Consider the following 19784-nt stretch of genomic DNA (forward strand, 5'->3'; position numbering starts at 1 on the left):
CGTCGTCTTGACACTGGTGAGCTGTTGGCTAACAACAATGAAGAGGGAATGAAAATATAAACCGTGCTATCATATTTTGCCAAGCTTCTTCAAGGTATGGTGACTCAATATGATATAGTATTAAATATTGGCGACTTTTTTTTATATTTAGCGTGCAGTCTGTTGGCTGGCGAGGCTATTTGTATCTGTGTGTATGTGAAATAGAGTAAAGGCTACAAGCTAATCATGTAGTTAGCCTGCCCAACAATTGCCTTCGTGTCATGATACTTATACACGTGTCCATCTTTTACACCAAACATATTAACGTTTTACAATATATACACATGTGAGTATGTGTATATATTGTAATATACTGTTAATTAAGCGTACAGGCAGGGCTAGCGATGAAGTCCAAATTATTGTTAAAATATTAAGGAGGCATATGAGAAGTGGAATTGAACGTTATGCTAAACCGAAGCTTCACCTCCCTTTTTCGTTATGTTAAACATTTTGTAATGGAAAATGGTGCATGTAAATCACTTATGTATTTTAACCCTTCATACTTATACAGTGTCTAGCTGATTTCTTGCATATGAATGGTGGTTTTAGTTGAAAAATATCTTTAAAAATGTGTTAATTTGGTTATGGTTTAATTTGGAGAAATCACATCACTATCAATACACTATTATCTACTTTGTCATATTAAACTGAAATCCTTCATTAATAGTGCTTAAAAAAACTAACATGACTTGTATTTTGTATAGCACTATCTTTGTGCTGACTATTTTATGGTCTTTCAATGTAGCTCATTATTCATAGCCTATTCATAGAGATAACATGTGGAGACATGCCTTTGTGAATGTTGGTATGGTGAATCTCTAAATTTACAGTCACTTTTAGTACTTTAACATTTGTCAATACATCTCTCCACTCTTCCTAAAGTCTTTGGAATGGGTACATCACTTTGGCCCTTTGTTCTTGGGACCACTAAACTTTAGCGACATATAATTTTACAGTAAAATATCACAAAGTTCAACGTCATAAATGCAAAAATTAAGGAAATAAATAAGTAAGAAGTGAGTTATTTTTAAGGAAGTAATAGTTATACAGCTTTACTCAGGCTGGCGGTTCCAATATTGTTTGGAAATGTCAAAGCAACCTTTATAACAATCTTTTTAACAATTTTTTTCCTGCTTTCTCTAGGTCGTAACCTGCTCACCATCAAAACTGGATGCAGCAACCGCTAACCTTACTAGCTCTAAAGACTGTGTGTGTTGGACTACAACCTCTCAGAACCCCTGTGAGGTGTCAGCACATCTGGAAAGTTTACAGAGCATTTTCAACTGTTCCTGTGTTAACTTTCCCTCGCCAAAGTTATAATTTCTCCCCGGTATTCCATAAACACAGACTTCTACAGAACAATTTTCCGTTTTCACTTTCACTACATAAGTATTTCTCGGACGAAACAGACATGGCCGAACAGCGGTTTATCGTGGAATACGCCAAACGTGGCACGGCAGGATGCAAGAAATGCAAAGACAAGATTCCAAAGGAGGTGGTGCGTATAGGGAAGGTGGTGCCGAACCCCTTCAGCGAGTCAGCAGGCGAGATGAAAGAGTGGTATCATGTCAAGTGTATATTCGAAAAGTTTGAGAGAGCGAGAGCAACTACCAAGAAGATTGAAGACATCACAGATCTGGAGGGCTGGGAGGAGCTGCAGGACCAAGACAAGGAGATCATTAATAAACACGTTTCAGGTGGGACAGTCAATATTATGATTACTGTATATTAGGGCTGCAACTAACGATTATTTTGATAATCGATTAATTTGTCGATTAATCGATTATTAATCGATTAGTGTATTGGTCCGTAAAATGTTAGAAAATGGTGAAAAATGTTGATAAATTTTCCAAAGCCCATGTTGACGTCCTCAAATGTATTATGTCCAAAACACACAGATATTTCAGTTTACTGTCATAATAGGATTAAAGAAACCAGAAAATATTCACATTTGAGAAGCTGAAATCAGAGAATTTGGACATTTTTTATTCAAAAATGACTCAAAACGATTATCAATATAGTTGGCGATTATTTTAATAATCGAATAAATAGTCGATTCATCAATTAATCGTTGCAGCTCTACTGTATATACTATTTTAAAAAGGGATGGGCACAATCCGATATCGGTATGGGTCCGATATTGTTGCAATCTACTCACTATTGGAATTGGATTTTAATACCAAATCAAGTTCAGGTTTGACAGGGTCACGCTCAACATTACTTATTTAATACTTATGTTTTAGCCAAAACTTGAATATTTATATAGCCTGTCATGTCAAAAGGTTCCCTATATGGTCTGAAGCCATTGGTCTTGTGTTGTGTTGTGTTGCAGCCCTGATGGCCAAAGCCAGCGCCAGTCCAAAGAAGAAGGTTCAGGGCAAGATGAACACCAGCGGTCAGCTCATGTCTCCTCCGCCCGACCCGTCTCTCAACGCTCCACGCAAGTTCTCAGGCTTCACCGGTGAGATGATGTATTGTCTATGAGCATTACACAAAAGAAGATGATTTCTCTCATTGTGAAAAAGTCAAAAGAACATTTTAAATGGTACCGTAAATACTATAATAGAGGCGTCTAAAAATGTAACTTGACACCTATCATCATGATTTATTGTTAACTTGTATGTTCATCTACACAGACCACTATTCTTTTGTTTGTACTTTGACATGTTTCAAATGTTTACAAACAAAAGAATGTCTGTTTACATGAACATACACGTTCATTTATCAAGTTAGACTAAATTAACCTTTTTTGAGCAATGATGTATTGTTGTTTTTCAGCTACAAAGGCGGGCAGCAAAAGTAGATGATTTTCTCATTGTGAAAAAGTCGAAAGAACATTTCAAATGATACCATAAATACTATAATAGAGCACAAATTGAACTTGACACCAATCATCACGATATATTGTTTTTCAGCTACGAAGGCGGGTAGCTCGAGTAGCTCCAGCAGCCCGGGCCCGTCCTCTTCCCCGGCCAAAGCGAGCCAAGGCAGCGCCCTGTCCACACAGCTCTGTGACCCCCAGCACAAAGACTGTCTCTTCAGGGAGTTCAGGAAGCTGTGTGCCATGGTGGCAGAAAACAGCAGCTATAATTCCAAGACACAGATCATTGAGAAGTTCCTCAGAAAGGGCTCGGCCGGAGGTGGGTGTGATAATCAAGGGTTTTTGTTTCATTGTATGTTCATGGGCTAAAAGATGGAGTCAGTGATTCTGGACAATCCTTGTTGTTCAAAATCACTTTTTGTCAAAATCAGTGAATATCTCCTAACAAATGTGCTACCTGTCTGTACTGTGTGCTCCAATTTTTTTTTTTTCATTTTCGCACAGTACAGACAGGTAGGGAATCATGAGGAGATATTTACTGATTTTGAAAAAAAAGCTATTTTAACAACAAGCGTTCTCCGAAATTGCTGACTCCACCTTTAATCAGTGTTTTGGATTGATTTTGTGTCTATGCTCTTCAGGCCAGAATAGAATCTCTACAACTCAATGTTTGTCTTCTCCTCTTCCATCTCAGATAAGTTCCATGGAGATCTTTACCTCACAGTGAAGCTGCTTCTGCCCGGCGTGGTGAAAAGTGTTTACAACCTGAACGACAAACAGATCGCAAAACTCTTCAGCCGCATATTCAGAGCTAACCAGGACGACATGGTGCGGGATCTGGAACAGGTCTGTCATCCGGACTGTTTACTATTCACTATTTATGCTTTACCAATGTTCATATGTCTAGTGGAGAGGTGGTGAGATAGGATTCTATTTATATTCCAATGTAATTCTTCAAAAAGTTTGGCTGCCTTAATCAAAATGTTGGTTTGTCAGTACTGTTAGTCTGTGGTTTAATAATGCATTTTTTGCGTATTTTTTTCCCCCCTCTCCCATTTCTAGTCTATGTCTACTGCTTCAGTTAAGCTAAATGCTTTTGTTTTATTGTCATATCTACAGTAGGCTTTTTTTTTGTGTGATGAGGATGGAGGAATGTTGATGCTGTGTATTTGTTATATGTGGTCACCACATGTTTATGCCTATGTCATCTCCCAAATATTATAATGGAAAGTAAAGTAAACTGGACCTTTCAATCAAAGATAACAGGAAATATTTAATACAAATAAATATAAAATGTTCCCACTTGGGTTGGCGGTGTAGGGTTTAAAAAAAGATCTATATTCAAACCGCACAATGCTGAATCACTTTTTGTTTTAACTTGAAACCTTCTTGCCAGCGATTATTCAAAGCAGGTTTATTGTAATTCATAGACTGAAAATAACATTTCTCAGGGGATTTTAATCTGGGCCAATTATAGTCTCCTGACATCGTGTCTTGTAAAATGATGACAGCGGAATTCATTGTGAAAAGCGACACTTATAAAATGCTGTGTCTGTCTTTATTTTTATCAACTTTGTTTATTGAGCAATTTTAATCACTCTCTTTTTTGACCCAATTTATTTTTTCTTGTGTGTGATGTAAACAGTGTGTACAATTTACATTCATAACTATAGCTCTACACACACACACATATCAGTATATGTCCTTACATACACACACAGACATATACACACCTTACATCCTAGCAACCACCCTATGCGTTAAAAAAAATACATACAGTATATGAAAATAAATAAATAATAACAATGCTAATCTTTTTCTGTTCTTTTTTAGGGCGATGTGTCTGAGACGGTGAGGATGTTCTTTGATGATAGTAAATCATTCCCGGCGTCGGCTAAGAGCCTCCTGACCATCCAGGAAGTAGACGTGTCCCTGACCCGCCTCGCTCAGCTGACCAAGGAGGATGAACAGGTTACCGAGCTGGAGGCTATCGCTAAAAAGTAATAAAAACCATCAACAACATTTTCATAGAGTACTGCAGACCTGCTTTATATAAAACAGTTTAAAGGTGCATTCAGCAATTCTGGAGAATTTTTCAAAATCAGTGAATATCTCCTAACGTTCCGCAACCGCAAAAACAAAAAAAAATCTGATGTTGATACACAGCCTAGGCTCTGTAAACAGTTGTATGGCTATGTAAACACTGTAGATAGCAACATGCCCGTTTACAGAGCCTGGGCTTTGTATTAAAACTGGATTTTTTTTCAGCAAAAACACAGTACGAAAAGGTAGTGGATTGTGAGGAGACATTCACTGATTTTGACAAAAAGTGATTTTGACAACAAGCGTTACAGAATCGCTGACTCCACCGCTCTTCTTCAGCCTTTATAAAAGCGATAAGAACAATCCAATGACCAAAAGACCAAATAAGGATTGAAGAAAATATTTCAAGAATACAGCTATCTAGCACACAGAGCTGCATTTTATTGTGGAATACATTTTGTTTTGTGTGTTTGTATTGCATATGTCCTGGTGCCATAAATACTCACTGGAACACAAAGTGCACACACTAAATCTGAGGCTGAAAAATAGTCCCCCAACACCTCAGCACCTCAGTGTCCAGCTGCTTCAGGAAATGACTTTGCCCTTTTTATGTTAAAGGGAACAAGAGATTTATGAGCCACTTTTAAAAATGAATGTGTTCGGTATGAGGAAAAAGGTCTCGTCTGACAGCACTGCTGCTTTTGGTCTTTTCATGGGATTTGCTGACCGTAAGAAAAACACAATAAATGACTACTCTTTTTTGATATCCACTTTAACACTGTATTAATACTACTAATATTAATGAATTAATGTATCAATTCTAACCCCAGTCATCACCACTTTATTTTGGTGCTAGATATGTCAGTGATGGGGAATAGATTTTTAAACAGCAAACATTTTACCTAAAAAGAATTGTTAAAGCCATCGAGAGTTTATTTATTTATTTTAGGTTGTCTGCCTAAGACACACGCACCACACACACACACACACACACACACACACACACACACACACACACACACACTGCATATCTTGGTTTGACATTATACCCTCCACTGCAGCAGATGCAAAAGAGAGACTGTGTTTGTTTGTCATAAATCGCATTATGCCAGCTCTTGATAGACACAAGCTATATTTTATACTGGGCTGGTGTCATATGACTTTGTTAGGGCAAAAAGTCAAACACTTATTGTTTACACATTTGTCCTCAACGTTGCCTTAAAACAGCATTCTTTATAGCTAAGTGAATGTGAATTACATTACCACCAAGTCATTTATTTACCACATATTCATTATGGTACTTATCTAGTATTATGTTCTGGTCATTACCACTTATTTTTCTGCTTCATTAAATGCTCCAACATTTGCTTCACAATTTTCACCCTTCTGATAATCTGTCTTCTCTTTCCCTCCTAGATGCACCAGTAACGACCTCAAATGCATCATTCGACTTATTAAACATGACTTAAAGATGAACGCTGGAGCTAAACACGTGTAAGTGTCTGTGTATCGACTGCTTAGGACATAATATACACATTGCTTTTTAAAAAAAAAAAAAAAAAAGTTTATTTTTTTTACACCAACCTTGAACGCCTCTTAAATGTTCCACCTGTGTTGCAGCCTGGATGCCGTGGATCCGAACGCTTACGATGCATTCAAAGCCTCGCGTAACCTGGGAGATGTGATTGAACGCGTGTTGAGGAATCAGCAGGATGCGTCCAATGGTTCAGGACCCAGGAAACTGCTCACTATAGAGGCTTCACTCATGACACCAGTTCAGCCCATGTTGGTGAGTAGAGTACAACCACTAACCACTAACCTCCTTAATCTTTCTATTAAAGGTGGAGTCAGCGAGAATGCTTGTTGTCACAATCACTAATTGTCAAAATCAGTGAATATCTCTTCACGATCCGCTACCTGTCCATACTGTGTGTGCGCTAGAAGAAAATCCAGTGTTAATTTAATACACAGCCTAGGCTCTGTAAACGGACATGTTGCTAGCTATGGTGGGTCCCCTTTGTTTACATGCCCGTTTACAGAGCCTGGGCTGTGTATTAAAACTGGAATTTACTACATCTTAAATAATAAATGTTTTCAGTGCACACACAGTATGGACAGGTAGTGAATCTTGACAGCAAACCTTTTTTGACTCCAGAACCCAGCTATTAACATTTCATTTTAATGACAAATATTTCCAGAATTACTTGACTGCCAGTTTTAATAATTCGCCTCCTTGGTGCACACTGTCTGAATAGAGGACATCTGACCTTGCTGACCCCCATGCCACACGCGTTTAATTGCTAATTCATTCTACATTATGTATCCAGCACTGGGCAATTACTATAATAATGGATTTTCTTCTTCAGGGCAAGGTGAGAGATGTGGGTTATCTGGGAAAATAAAGCCACTAAATTAGAAAAAGATTTCCGACAAAACACCATAATTGTTGCCTTAATACCTTTCTGCTTTCCCCAATGAAAATAGGTTTGAAATAAGATAAGACTTTCTGAATGGTTGAATTAATTGAACTGGATGTCTTTGTCCTAAAACCAAAGGGACCGTTTAACCTCCTTATATAAGTGTTAACATTAAAAGCCTGGAGGACATTTCTATTCTGTTATCTGTAGGGGAAAAAAGATTTAGATAAAATAAATGTATTTTTTCCAATTCCAACTTTCAGTTTATTCTGTTTTGGTAATGTTGAGTTGGCCAGGCGTTTAGTAAACAGAGCTAGTGCGTTTTCACAGACAGTCTCTCCTCTCTAACTGAATGTCTCTATTTAACTTTTAGCCTGTGACTAGGGCTGCTCCATTATGGCAAAAATCAGGATATTTTGATTAATATTAAGATCGCAATTATTTAACAATATATTCACGTTGGCTTTGAAACATCAAGTATTTAGTAACTTAATTTGAAATATATAGGAAAATCTGTCTTTTTAACAGTGTATATATATCCTTGAATTTAAAAATAGTTAAACTGTAAAATAGAAACACGACCCAGCTCCAAGGCTTGACCTTACTTTAAAAACATTATCTTACATTTTTTTTTTTCATAATTGTTGGAAGTCAAAATTATAATTACGATGATTCAAATGCATTTCATTGCCCAGCCTTAACTGTGACTGGCCTATGAGATCCCTAGTTCTCTTCACATTTAGTGCAAAACTCCACCAGAATATGATTTTCTAGCTGTTTTCCAACTGATGGCTCCACTAACCAACCAAACAGTCTACAGCTGGCCTTTACAGATAACTCTCCCCTCTCTCTAAAGGCCTGACTCTCCCATATTTATCTTTGTTAATGCAAATATTAATTCAGGATGATTTGAAATGTGTCTTCCCCAGAACTTACAGACCATTAAATTGCACATTACACAGCAGACTATTAATTGCTCAGTATTAAAGTAAATTGAAATTCATTGCAGCTACACATCACATTTCAGTTTTTAAAATGAACATTTTTCTTCACTTCATACAGGCTCAAGCCTTCAGTTTTAACGTCTCAAAGCTTAATCGACTGTTACACCCGCTAGACACATTAGGATAAGATGTCAGACATGGACCTGAGTCAAAAGAAGCTTTTACATGGGGGCGCTCCGGTGGCGTGGTGGGTAGACATTTACTGCATGTCACCCCCCTCTCTCTGTCTCCCCATTTCAACTCGGTCTCTCTCCATACTATCGAATAAAGCTTGAAAATGCCAAAAAATTATCTTGAAAAAAAAGCTTGTAAATGTTCATTGAAACCAAGTGTTATTTAGGTGGTGAGCTTTGAAAAGAGGGAAATAAATGAAGTTTCAGGTGAACAATGACACTAAGTTATCTCCACCAATGGCCATTTTTTATCCTAATTACCTCTATATTAAAGGTGCTCCGTGGAACTTTCAGCTTTTGTTAATTCTTGCACCCCCTTTGGACTGAAGCAGTAGTGTTTTTACTACGCCAACTGATGGTCTCGTTTGCTGTTGCATGTCATTGGAACAATTGCCACAAAATTAGACTGTTTTGGAAATATCAAAACTTTAAAGGGAATATATTCCCTTTAAAGTTGAATTTGCAATAGAGATACTCACATTTGCAACCAGAGATCACTTTTTGAATGGAATGACATACAGTATAATGACAGATGGGTTAAATGATTGTTTTCATGTGATTTCAGGCCGAGGCGTGTAAATCTGTGGAGTACGCCATGAAGAAATGTCCCAATGGAATGTTCTCTGAGATCAAGTACGACGGAGAACGTGTTCAGGTCCACAAGAACGGAGAACACTTCAACTACTTCAGCCGCAGCCTCAAGCCCGTGCTGCCACACAAAGTCAGTGTTATCAGACAGTACATATACACACACTCACACACACTCTCTCACTCACGCACACATGTAGTCACTCACTCACTCACTCACTCACACAGGCAGACACACTCACACAGGCACACACACACACACACACACACACACACACACACACACAGACACACACACACACACACACACACACACACACACATCGATAAATAAACAGCTCCACATCATGTCCATTTGCCTTTTCAAACCACTAGATGCTGCTGCTGCGCACACAATATATAAGTAGACCTTATAACAGCCTTGAACTCAAGTAAACTAAATCGAAAACCCCAGGCAGTAAGACACAAGGGAAAACATAATTAACCTACTTCCTTTACATTCAGCTTAGGTTTTATATCTTGAATATATGAGGAAAATAATGAAATAATAGAAATAAGAAAGATAAAAAAAAAATCTCATGAACAAATAAAACCAAACATAGTAAATGAACCAAATAGATCAATAAACCAACTGACTATCTTACCAATTCAACATGTCCGAAAAGGAGTAGTAAGAAGTATATACTACCCCTCTGCCACACTCAATAATTAAGAATCATGTACTGACTTCCAATTGCATATTCATGAAAATGTTAATTATACAATCATCCACACATATACATACATACATTTTCCCATAAATACTACTGTATAAGATCCCATTAACCATTTTAATACAATGGAGAAAACGGATAAATAATGCAAATGATAAATACTAATCTTTGTTAACACTCTCCTGGTGGCTTTTTTAATCAACACATTAACCAAGCTCCTACTTCTACTTAACACATTATTGATAACGATACCTGGAGAAACACTTTCTCAACTTCTGATGAACTATTTAACAACCTGCATTACATCAACATGTATATATCTCATAGTATGGCCGGGTGTTTTACCCTGCCTGTGACACCCATTAGCCACATAGCTGCTAATGGACCCTCAGCCACTGTAATTAGGCAATGTATGTTAATGGTGTGTTAAGTGTGTGTGGGTGGGAATGGTAATTACAATATTCCAAGTTTCTTAATGTGTTTTTTTTTAAGTATGATGAAGGTGGGTTGTGGGTTAAAAAAGCTCAAATGATGAGGACCAAATGCATTTGTAATGTTTGTAACTTCATTTAAATTTTTCAACTTTTTTTTATCTACCTTAGGTTGACAATAATGGACCCTATTATTTTAAATTAATTTACATAGTGTCAAGCCTATTGTTTACCATGTGTTAATGAGAATACAGCCATAGTACACATAATAAACCCCCATAGAAAATCCATGGAAAGTAATGCACATAGCCACATTTCTCCTTGTTTTTATCTGAATGCGCATTGGAAAATATTTAATCATGCTTGAGTCTATTTGGTCGTTAAGTTCATAAAGTTTTTTTGAACATGTGAACATAGCAACCTGTATTTCCACTGGTGTTTCTGTTAAGAATGATACAATGAGTAACCTCTTGTGACTAACAACTAAGATTTGTTTGATACTAAAATGGCTGTATCGCAAGACTACAAGGAGCTATATCCAAGTATTTGTGCCTTAATCCATTGTAAATGTGATATTTAGCAAGTCAAATAATTATTTAATATAGCCTATATTTATTTATTTTTTGAAGAAATAAAAAAACTCTTAATTGTGTCATGTGCAGCCAAATCTCTTGAGATTTTCCACAGCAAATTCTGTGTTTCTACCTCTAACAGAAAAAAAATCGATCGTTGTTTTTCCTTAAGCATACACAACATTGGTTAAGCTTTGCTGTAAAAGTTTAAAATGCCTGTTATTTCTACCCAGTGCCTGATCCCTGTGTGTTCATATATATTCTGCAGGTGGCACATTTCAAAGAGTACATCCCCCAGGCCTTCCCCGGAGGAAACAGTATGATCCTGGACGCTGAAGTTCTGCTCATAGACACAAACACCAGCAAACCTCTTCCCTTTGGCACGCTGGGCGTACACAAGGTCTGAACAACAACACACACTATCTGCACCATTATTTTTACCTATTTATTGTTTTTTTAGTCATTGTTGTTATACTTTCCTTCATTTATTTATTTCATTTATGTATTTGTGCAAAATGAATAAGATTAAAATAACTCAGAGATAAACATATTCCTCTCTCTCTCTTTTTTTCTCTCCCTCCCTCCCTCCCTCTCTCTCTCTCTCGCTCTCTCTCCCTTTCCCCCTTTTAGAAACAAGCCTTTTCAGATGCCAAAGTTTGCCTCTTTGTTTTCGACTGTATCTACTTCAACGGCGTGAGTCTCATGGAGAGGTGAGTGGATGTCGTTTTATTACTTGTAATGAATTAAAACGTGTTTGGGTCTTTCGCGATGGGAATGATGCAAGCATGTACGTTTTAAACAAAGTTAATCTAAACCTCAACAAACGCCTCGGCACTAAAATATTTCCCATCCCCATCTTTATGTTGGTTTCTGGTTTTATTTAAGATTTCAATTATTAATTGCAGTTTTATTTCTGTACTTTCACTAATAGTTTTCATATGTCTGATTAATACTTTTAAGGGTTATTTAAAGAGATTTAAAGGTAGAGTGTGTAGAATGTATTGGAATTGTTCATACCTTTTAGAATGGGTTTTTATTCGTGCATAGGAGCAGGGCACGACGCCATGTTTCTACAGTAGCACAGAGAGCTGTCATACATTTTTCCTCCTGTTCTCCAGGCCTCTGCATGAACGCAGGAAGTTCCTGGTGGACAACATGGTGGAAGTTCCCAACAGGATCCTCTTCTCTGAGATGAAACACGTCACTGTAAGTAATAACTCACAACTTGGCTTTACGCTGATTGTGTTCATCTACAGTATCTCATGATACCCTCTGTGTGTGTGTGTGTGTGTGTGTGTGTGTGTGTGTGTGTGTGTGTGTGTGTGTGTGTGTGTGTGTGTGTGTGTGTGTGTGTGTGTGTGTGTGTGTGTGTGTGTGTGTGTGTGTGTGTGTGTGTGTGTTGTACACAGAGGGCAGGAGATCTGGCTGAAATGATTACTCGTGTCATCAGAGAAGGACTTGAAGGCCTGGTGCTTAAAGACGTTAAGGTAATTACTTTTTATTTCATTTTTAATCTCTAAATGAAATTAAAATGAATGACATAATGTATTATATGTATCATTAAGTTTATAATTAGCTACATCAATCATACAGTACATATGTAGCTTAAATGTGATGCTTATCCAGCTCTGTATGTGCATGTTTTAGGGCATTTATGAACCAGGGAAGCGCCACTGGTTGAAGGTGAAGAAGGATTATTTGAACGAGGGAGCGATGGCCGACACAGCTGACCTGGTGGTCCTAGGAGCCTTCTATGGAAAAGGCTCAAATGGTTTGTAAAGCCCTAACTGCTGTACATTCATGTAATTCACTTCTGATAGTTTTAGGGCCTTTATTCTATGCTTCTTTAGTGCTTAGTCAATCACTATAAGATTAGTAATGTAACTCAGGGAAAATCCAAATTAACAGACAGTTTTATTGTAGGTGTTCATTTTTTATTCACTTTTTTACGAATGAGCAGGGCGACCAATTTGAAAATAGGGTTCAAGATATAAAAGTATTGATACTTAATGTGTGTTTTCTGTGAATCTGCTGAGTCTTCACCTTTCTAAATGTTCCCATATGTGTTGTTGTCTCCACTAGGGGGCATCATGTCCAGCTTCCTAATGGGCTGTTATGATCCCGACTCTAAGAAATGGTGCACAGTCACCAAGTGTTCCGGGGGCTACGATGACGCCATGTTGGCACGGCTACAGAAAGAACTGGATGTCATCAAAATCAGCAAGGTCAGACAAGATCCACTCACAGGCATGACTGGAATATTTAGATGCTGTAATACAATCAATAAATTAATAGTGTGTGTGTGTGTGTGTGTGTGTGTGTGTGTGTGTGTGTGTGTGTGTGTGTGTGTGTGTGTGTGTGTGTGTGTGTGTGTGTGTGTGTGTGTGTGTGTGTGTGTGTGTGTGTGTGTGTGTGTGTGTGTGTGTGTGTGTGTGTGTGTGTGTGTGTGTGTGTGTGTGTGTGTGTGTGTGTGCACGCGTTTCTGTCTTTTGTTTAGGAGCCAAGCAAAATCCCCGGCTGGATGAAAATCATCAAGAACTATTATCCAGATTTCATTATTCGTGATCCCCAGGTGAGGTTTCTCTCTGTTCATCACATTTGAATTTCCCAGTGGAGCCGTTCATACGCAGCACTGTGATATATCTACACACTGCAGACATTTCAATGTAGCGAGGAGTTAAAGACAGCTCCCTGCGTATGTCAAATGCACAAACTACCCTAAAATTTATCGAGATAATCATCATCCATGCTGCACAGCTGGGATTTCTTTACAACCTGACTTTTTACTGAAAATAGTCTAGCAACAAACCACAGAGATAACACACATTTCCTTGCACACATATGGAAGGAAATGTGTTCCATAGGATTTTGAAATTAAACAGCCATTGAATTTCTAGCACTGACTGAATATTAATTGACTCTTCAAATTTTCGATCACTCATTTTCACCCTTGTTTTTCAATGTTGACAACATTCCAAATCAAAGAATCAAGTTTAAAAATTCAATATTATTAAGCCAACATTCATATGAAAAAAAAGGAGGTATCTCAGATTAAAAAGTCTGTAAAAGTTTAATCTGATGTTTGTACACACACTACTCCCTTTTTGTTTTATATATTTTTTTTTTGGCATTTTAAAGCTTTTATTAGGCAGTACAGAGTTGAAATGGAGAGACAAAGAGAGAGGGGGGATGACATGCAGATCCGACCTTTAGTCCACGGATCGGATTTGAACCCAAGTCAAGTCAAGGCCTTTTCCCCTCATGTTGCAGAAAGCTCCGGTGTGGGAGATCACAGGCGCAGAGTTTTCCAAATCAGAGATGCACACGGCCGACGGAATCTCCATCCGCTTTCCACGTATGACGCGTGTCCGTGACGACAAGGACTGGAAGACGGCCACCAATCTGCACCAGCTTAAAGTAGGATATCACCATTTTTTTTTAAAGATTTATTTTTAGCATGTTCAAGCTTTATTAGATAGTACAGAGTTGAAATGGGGAGACAGACAGAGAGAGAGAGGTGTGATGACCTGCAGTAAAGGTCCACGGGTCGGATTTGAACCCGCGACCACTGCAACAAGGGCCGGAGCCAATATGGTACACGCTCTATCCACTACGCCACCCCAATACTTAGAAGAGATACATTTGTCCCCTTCAAAAAGTAAGGAAGACATCCTATTCTCCCCAAAATAGGTAAAAATTACAGTTCAGGTGGTTGAAACACTTATATATCCCTCCTAATTGTTAATACACATTTCCCAATCATTTCAAACACCCCTACAGTGGACCGTACCATCTTAAACTAGCAGACGTTCGGCTCTCCTCTGCCTCTAGTTGCAGACGGCTAGTCAGCCTCGTGCAGTGCAGAGAGTGTAGCTGGCTGAATGTAAATTGTTAAGCCCAATCAATTTTGAAAAACAACCCCCTCTCAAAATTGATTTTTCTTCATCCGAGAATCAAATCCTTTGGTGGGTATATTTGCATGACAGATGTTACTAAGTGGAGTAAGTTTCATGAGCGTCAGACTTTCGTTGAGGGAGATAGCAACCCTAGCCCAACCCTAATCCTACAGAAAATGACAGCCCAAGACTGGCTTGCTTTGAAGAGCACCCCCTCTCAAAATCGATGTCTCTTCATCTGAGAATCAAATCCTTTGGTGGGTATATTTGCATGACTGATGTTAATAAGTGGAGTAAGTTTCATGAGCGTCAGACTTTCCTTGTGGGAGATAGCAACCCTAGCCCAACCCTAACCCTACAGAAAATGAATGGAATTAGGGTTGAGCTAGGGTTGCTATCTCCCACAAGGAAGGTCTGACACTCATGAAACTCTGAGAGGGGGTGCTTTTCACAGCAAGCTAGTCCATTTTTGGGCTATTTGCATTGAATTCCATTAATTTTCTGTAGGATTAGGGTTGAGCTAGGGTTGCTATCTCCAACAAGGAAGGTCTGTCGCTCATGCAACTTACTCCACTTATTAACATCACTCATGCAAATATACCCACCAAAGGATTTGATTCTCGGGTGAAGAGAAACCAATTTTGAGATGGGGTGCTTTTCACAGCAAGCCAGTCCATTTTGGGGCGATTTACATTGAATTCCATTCATTTTCTGTAGGGTAATGGTTGGGCTAGGCTTGCTATCTCCCAAAAGGAAAGTCTGACTCCCCCCTTATAATGTGTCCCCCCAATGTTGAAGCGAAACCTACACCCTTGAGTACACATGCCATAGTCTGATAGTGGTAATCATGAATAGTTGGTTCTCAGTGCAGGAAAAATTAGTTGTGTGGAGAAAATCAAACTTTGTACATCCTTTTAAGGTTAGATAGTTGTAGGAAATGTAACTAAAGGCAATTAACAGCTTCTGACTATTAGGCAATAGCTGTCCTAGAAAATCAGTTACTCTTTTGAAGCTTAATACCCCCTGTAATATGTCCTGGGATTGTTTGGCGCTAATTACGTGCATTTCCCATTGGACTATATGATGAAAGGTAGGTTTAAAAGTTGAAGGAAAAGAGTGAAATAATTAAGCTGGCTGTTAAAGAAAGCTCCCATGGGAAAACATGAGTTATGTATGATTTAAATGTTTGAGGACGTGCAGCCAAATTTGCAGTTAGTTCAGTTGACATTGCAGACGCTTCCAACATTGACAAACGAGTTGAAATGTTGGCCGATTAGAACACCGGTAGGTCTTCAATCTATGGTGACACCAACCGTTCAATCTGTTTTCTGAACGCCTGTGTGTGTCTGTGTGTGTGTGTGTCTGTCTGTGTGTGTGTCTGTGTGTGTGTCTGTGTTTAATTGCCTGCGTTTAGGAGCTGTTCCGCATCTCCAAGGAGAACTGTGATTTCAAAGTAGAAGCGGGGCCGTCCAGCGAGGACAAGGGCTCGTCAGGAGGGGACAGCGGGGGGAACTCACCCGCCCCAAAGGCCTCCGCCCGGGGCAAAGCTCCAGCAAGCAAGGCCCCAGCCAAGAGAACCAGTAAGTTCACCATACAACAACTTATGCAATGTTTTTTGTATATATATATATACTTTATTTATAGCGCGACAGGGCACCAAGGCAGTCAACAAACAAGAACATTTTCCACCTCCTCTACCCGAACCTATATTTAAGGGCGTGGTAAAATCAAAATAAAGAATATAACAAAAACACATAAAAATACTACAAAAATAAAAGATAAATAAAACAACTGAAGTGGAATGAAAGGTGTGGCCATGACGTACTAACTTCTGCAACAGTTTGATGTTTGTTTTTGAAATATTTAAAGGTGCTGAGAGTGTGTAAAGGGAATATAATGTTTATAAGTATCCTTGAAGGTGACTTTAGCTTCAGTAATCATTCGAAAGGGAGGGGTTAGCAAGGGAGAACTTTCCCCACTAGACAAAATACTTATTTATTATACACTGCGCCTGTAAATGGACAGAGGGTTTACTTTTAGTGTTAAAACCGGGGCTACAACATGCAATTATTTTCTATTAGTTTTTGCTGATTCATTTTCTCAATGTTTTGGATGACATTTTCAAAGTGTTTGAATGTTTAAAACCCAAAGATATTTATGGAAGAAAATCATAAAATATTTGTCATTTTAGCTTGAAACATAAATAAATTAACTTAATTTGTTTCTGTTTAATGTTGTGTAAATTGATAAACTGACTAATCAGTTCAGCTCTACGCTCATATTAGAAATACATTTGAATGCTTAAGTGTTTTTGCAGTCTAGGCGTATTCCAAAGAGCCAATTTACAAACAGCACAGACATTTGCTCAATTTGTGTTGACAGCTCTGCCGATGACTGATAAAGAACATTCAAATTCAAAACACACCATCCCAGTTTCTGTATATTCATTAGTATTCAATTGGAGACATAAAGCTTCTGGATAAGTTGTGCCAATGCATTTTTGCTCTCACTTACAATAAATAAAAGCCAATGTCAAGATTTCCCAATATTGACATGCCCTTTTAAAAGCTAGTTTCAGCTTAATATGTCTGAATGCATGGTATTCTTTTTATAGTGAAAAATGGTTTGTATTGCTTTGAATTTGACCAGTACAGCAAAAAAAAAGAAAAATGGGCAAAATTATTGATACCATTCTGATGCAAACACTCACACTTCACAGGCACTCCATCCAAAGTAATGGCGGCTCCACCCAAACCAAAGGCGGTCAAATCTGAGCCTCGCACTCCTGGCTATGACGCACCCAGTGCCAAGAAGGTAGTGTGTGTATTTATCAATTTGCTAATACAGTATGTTATGCACACACTATGTTACCATGATAAATGTAGTGATGCTGATGAACTGTTGTTTCCTTTCCAGGTGAAGAGTGAAAAAGTTGAGAGCAACGGACAAAGCAAAACAAAGGCCACGTCTCAGCTGCTGGAGCCCAGGAATGACAAGGTTGGTTGATCTGAGGTCTCTCTTATATTTGAACTATAAGCAAAGAAATGTACAACGACCAGTGTTGATCCAAAGACCACAGTGCCTTATCAAACTGTACAAAGGATAAAAGCTAACATGTAGCTAAAAACAAGAATCTCATTCAGTCAACTGATTTAACGTTAAAAGTTGCTTGATTTTCAGTTTTACAATAATACAATTTTGAAACCAAAAGTCTCGTAAAACCACAATCAAAGCCACATCATACAACACAGTTTTGCATTTAATACAAGGAACATACTCTGATATATACATTTGTAAAAGGTGAAGGCCACATGACTTGAACAGGTCATGAGTTTAAAAAACACTCATATTGTATTTTAATGTCAGTAACACTGGACCATATTTGTATTTTCTCGTACAGACATTGCTGGACATCTTCAGCGGCGTGAAGCTTTTCCTGCCCATGTCAGTGCAGGACTTTGACAAACTGCGGCGCTATTTCGTAGCGTACGACGGAGACATTGTCGCCGACTACGACGTCGCCACGGCAACACACACCATGGCTGAACCAGAAGGCCACGCCCACAAAGTCTCTCCCAGCTGGATCTGGGAATGTATCCGCAAGAGGCGCGTGGTACCGCCCTGTTGACAATATTATTATTATACACCGGTCCATAGAGTACTACTGCATATCTGTGAAACTTAAAGGTGCACTATGTAACTTTGGGTGTGTCAGAGAAGTGGACAGTATCTGAGGTAAATTCTCTCATCTGATTTAACTAACTTTCCTTACGGGAAAAGTAGATTTCTGGAACACAGTTTGGTTCTAGATGCCTTGTTTTGATGATATGATTATTCAATACTAAGAATAACATGTAAGTGTGAGTAAGTCTTTTTTTTAAACTAAACTAACTGCAAGCTTTGCAATTGTAAAAAAAAATCCCCTACCTCTGAACCATAGTGCACCTTTAACTCTAAATCCATATGAACATGGTTTAGACACACACTTTTTTAAACCAGGAGATTACTGTGACACCAGACACAGTAGGCCTACTCTCTACAACTACACACTGCTCTCAGGTCATTTTATTTAAACTTACACTATAGTTTTCTTTTTGGGTAATTTGAAGATTGTGAATACATGGGGTAGTCATAGCTTGTTCCCCGATGACATTTTTGATTAAGTGAGGTGTGTCTGAGTAAATGGAAGTAAGCTGTATACGTAGATTTTGTAAGACAATTTCGATAAGAAATGTAGTTGGAGACCAAGAATGTTAATCATGAAAAGCATTTGACAAAGAAATCATGTTACACACCACAGCACAGACTTGAAAATAATTATGCAAAAAAAAATGAAGGGGTTTTATTAGGATAGTGTGTTGTGTTTATTGCCTGTGTGAAAAATGTTTTGAGGTATTAAAACCCAACTCATGAACAGCCAAAACTGATAACGATAATAAAAGTGTCTTGGTTACGTCATTTTAATTGTTTTTATTTCCTACAAATGTTGCTGGGAGTGTTGCACCAATTTGTAGTGGAAGTGGAGCTATTACAGACATGATGGAAAGGGATTTCTGTTGGCCGAACATTAATTTGTTTCTTCTTCTTCAACCCCTCACTGCGATTCTAAACCATGGAACCAGGTTTCCCACAATTCAAGGCAAGTTAGATAAGGCCAAATTCTAAAATATGACTTTAGTCGAGTGTCGAGTGAAAGTTACATTTTCTACTTGGTCGCAAAAACACAGGAAATTAGCAAGGTCGTTTGTGACTTTTTGTTGTATTGAGCATAATCGAAATACAAAACTAAAATGTCACTTAAATCACCCAGAGCCATTTGAAAAGATTTAATAAAAAAGTAGATCATACCAATTATTTTGAGATTAATACGTCAGAAAAAGAAAATAATAAAATCCTCCTACCAAAGTCTAAGCAACTTTAGAAATATATTTTTAAAAACATTTACCTAAGGCCTTATTTTTAGATTAACTTATTAAATGCCTTTTGAGGATCTGTGGGCACCCCGCATGAGACTTTTTGCACAATCCGCTGAGAAGCTTTTACTTAGCTTTCAGGAATAATACACATTTGCCTTTCTATCCGTGGGA

At 38.1% G+C, this 19784-nt stretch overlaps 2 protein-coding genes across 2 annotated transcripts in view; one reads left to right on the forward strand and one right to left on the reverse strand.

Annotated features, from left to right (window-relative positions):
• On the forward strand, positions 1-19150 carry lig3 (ligase III, DNA, ATP-dependent). The gene is made up of 21 exons (XM_080040726.1): positions 1-94; positions 1183-1736; positions 2372-2500; positions 2955-3179; positions 3555-3706; positions 4694-4860; positions 6320-6397; positions 6524-6692; positions 9063-9218; positions 11070-11201; positions 11432-11511; positions 11920-12007; positions 12211-12288; positions 12449-12572; positions 12884-13026; positions 13299-13373; positions 14072-14218; positions 16112-16277; positions 17417-17511; positions 17614-17694; positions 18098-19150. Exons 2-21 carry the CDS (start codon positions 1211-1213, stop codon positions 18323-18325), a joined length of 3039 nt encoding a protein of 1012 aa, XP_079896852.1. The 5' UTR covers positions 1-94; positions 1183-1210; the 3' UTR covers positions 18326-19150.
• rad51d (RAD51 paralog D) overlaps positions 18200-19784 on the reverse strand; it is an 18778-nt gene continuing 17193 nt past the window's right edge. Inside the window, exon 11 of the mRNA XM_080040727.1 lies at positions 18200-18318. The gene's annotated coding sequence lies outside the window, so the exon portion shown is untranslated. The remainder of the gene's footprint in view (positions 18319-19784) is intronic.

This window comes from Ammodytes marinus, assembly GCF_949987685.1.
Source record: "Ammodytes marinus genome assembly, chromosome: 14".
Classification (NCBI taxonomy): Eukaryota; Metazoa; Chordata; class Actinopteri; order Uranoscopiformes; family Ammodytidae; genus Ammodytes; species Ammodytes marinus.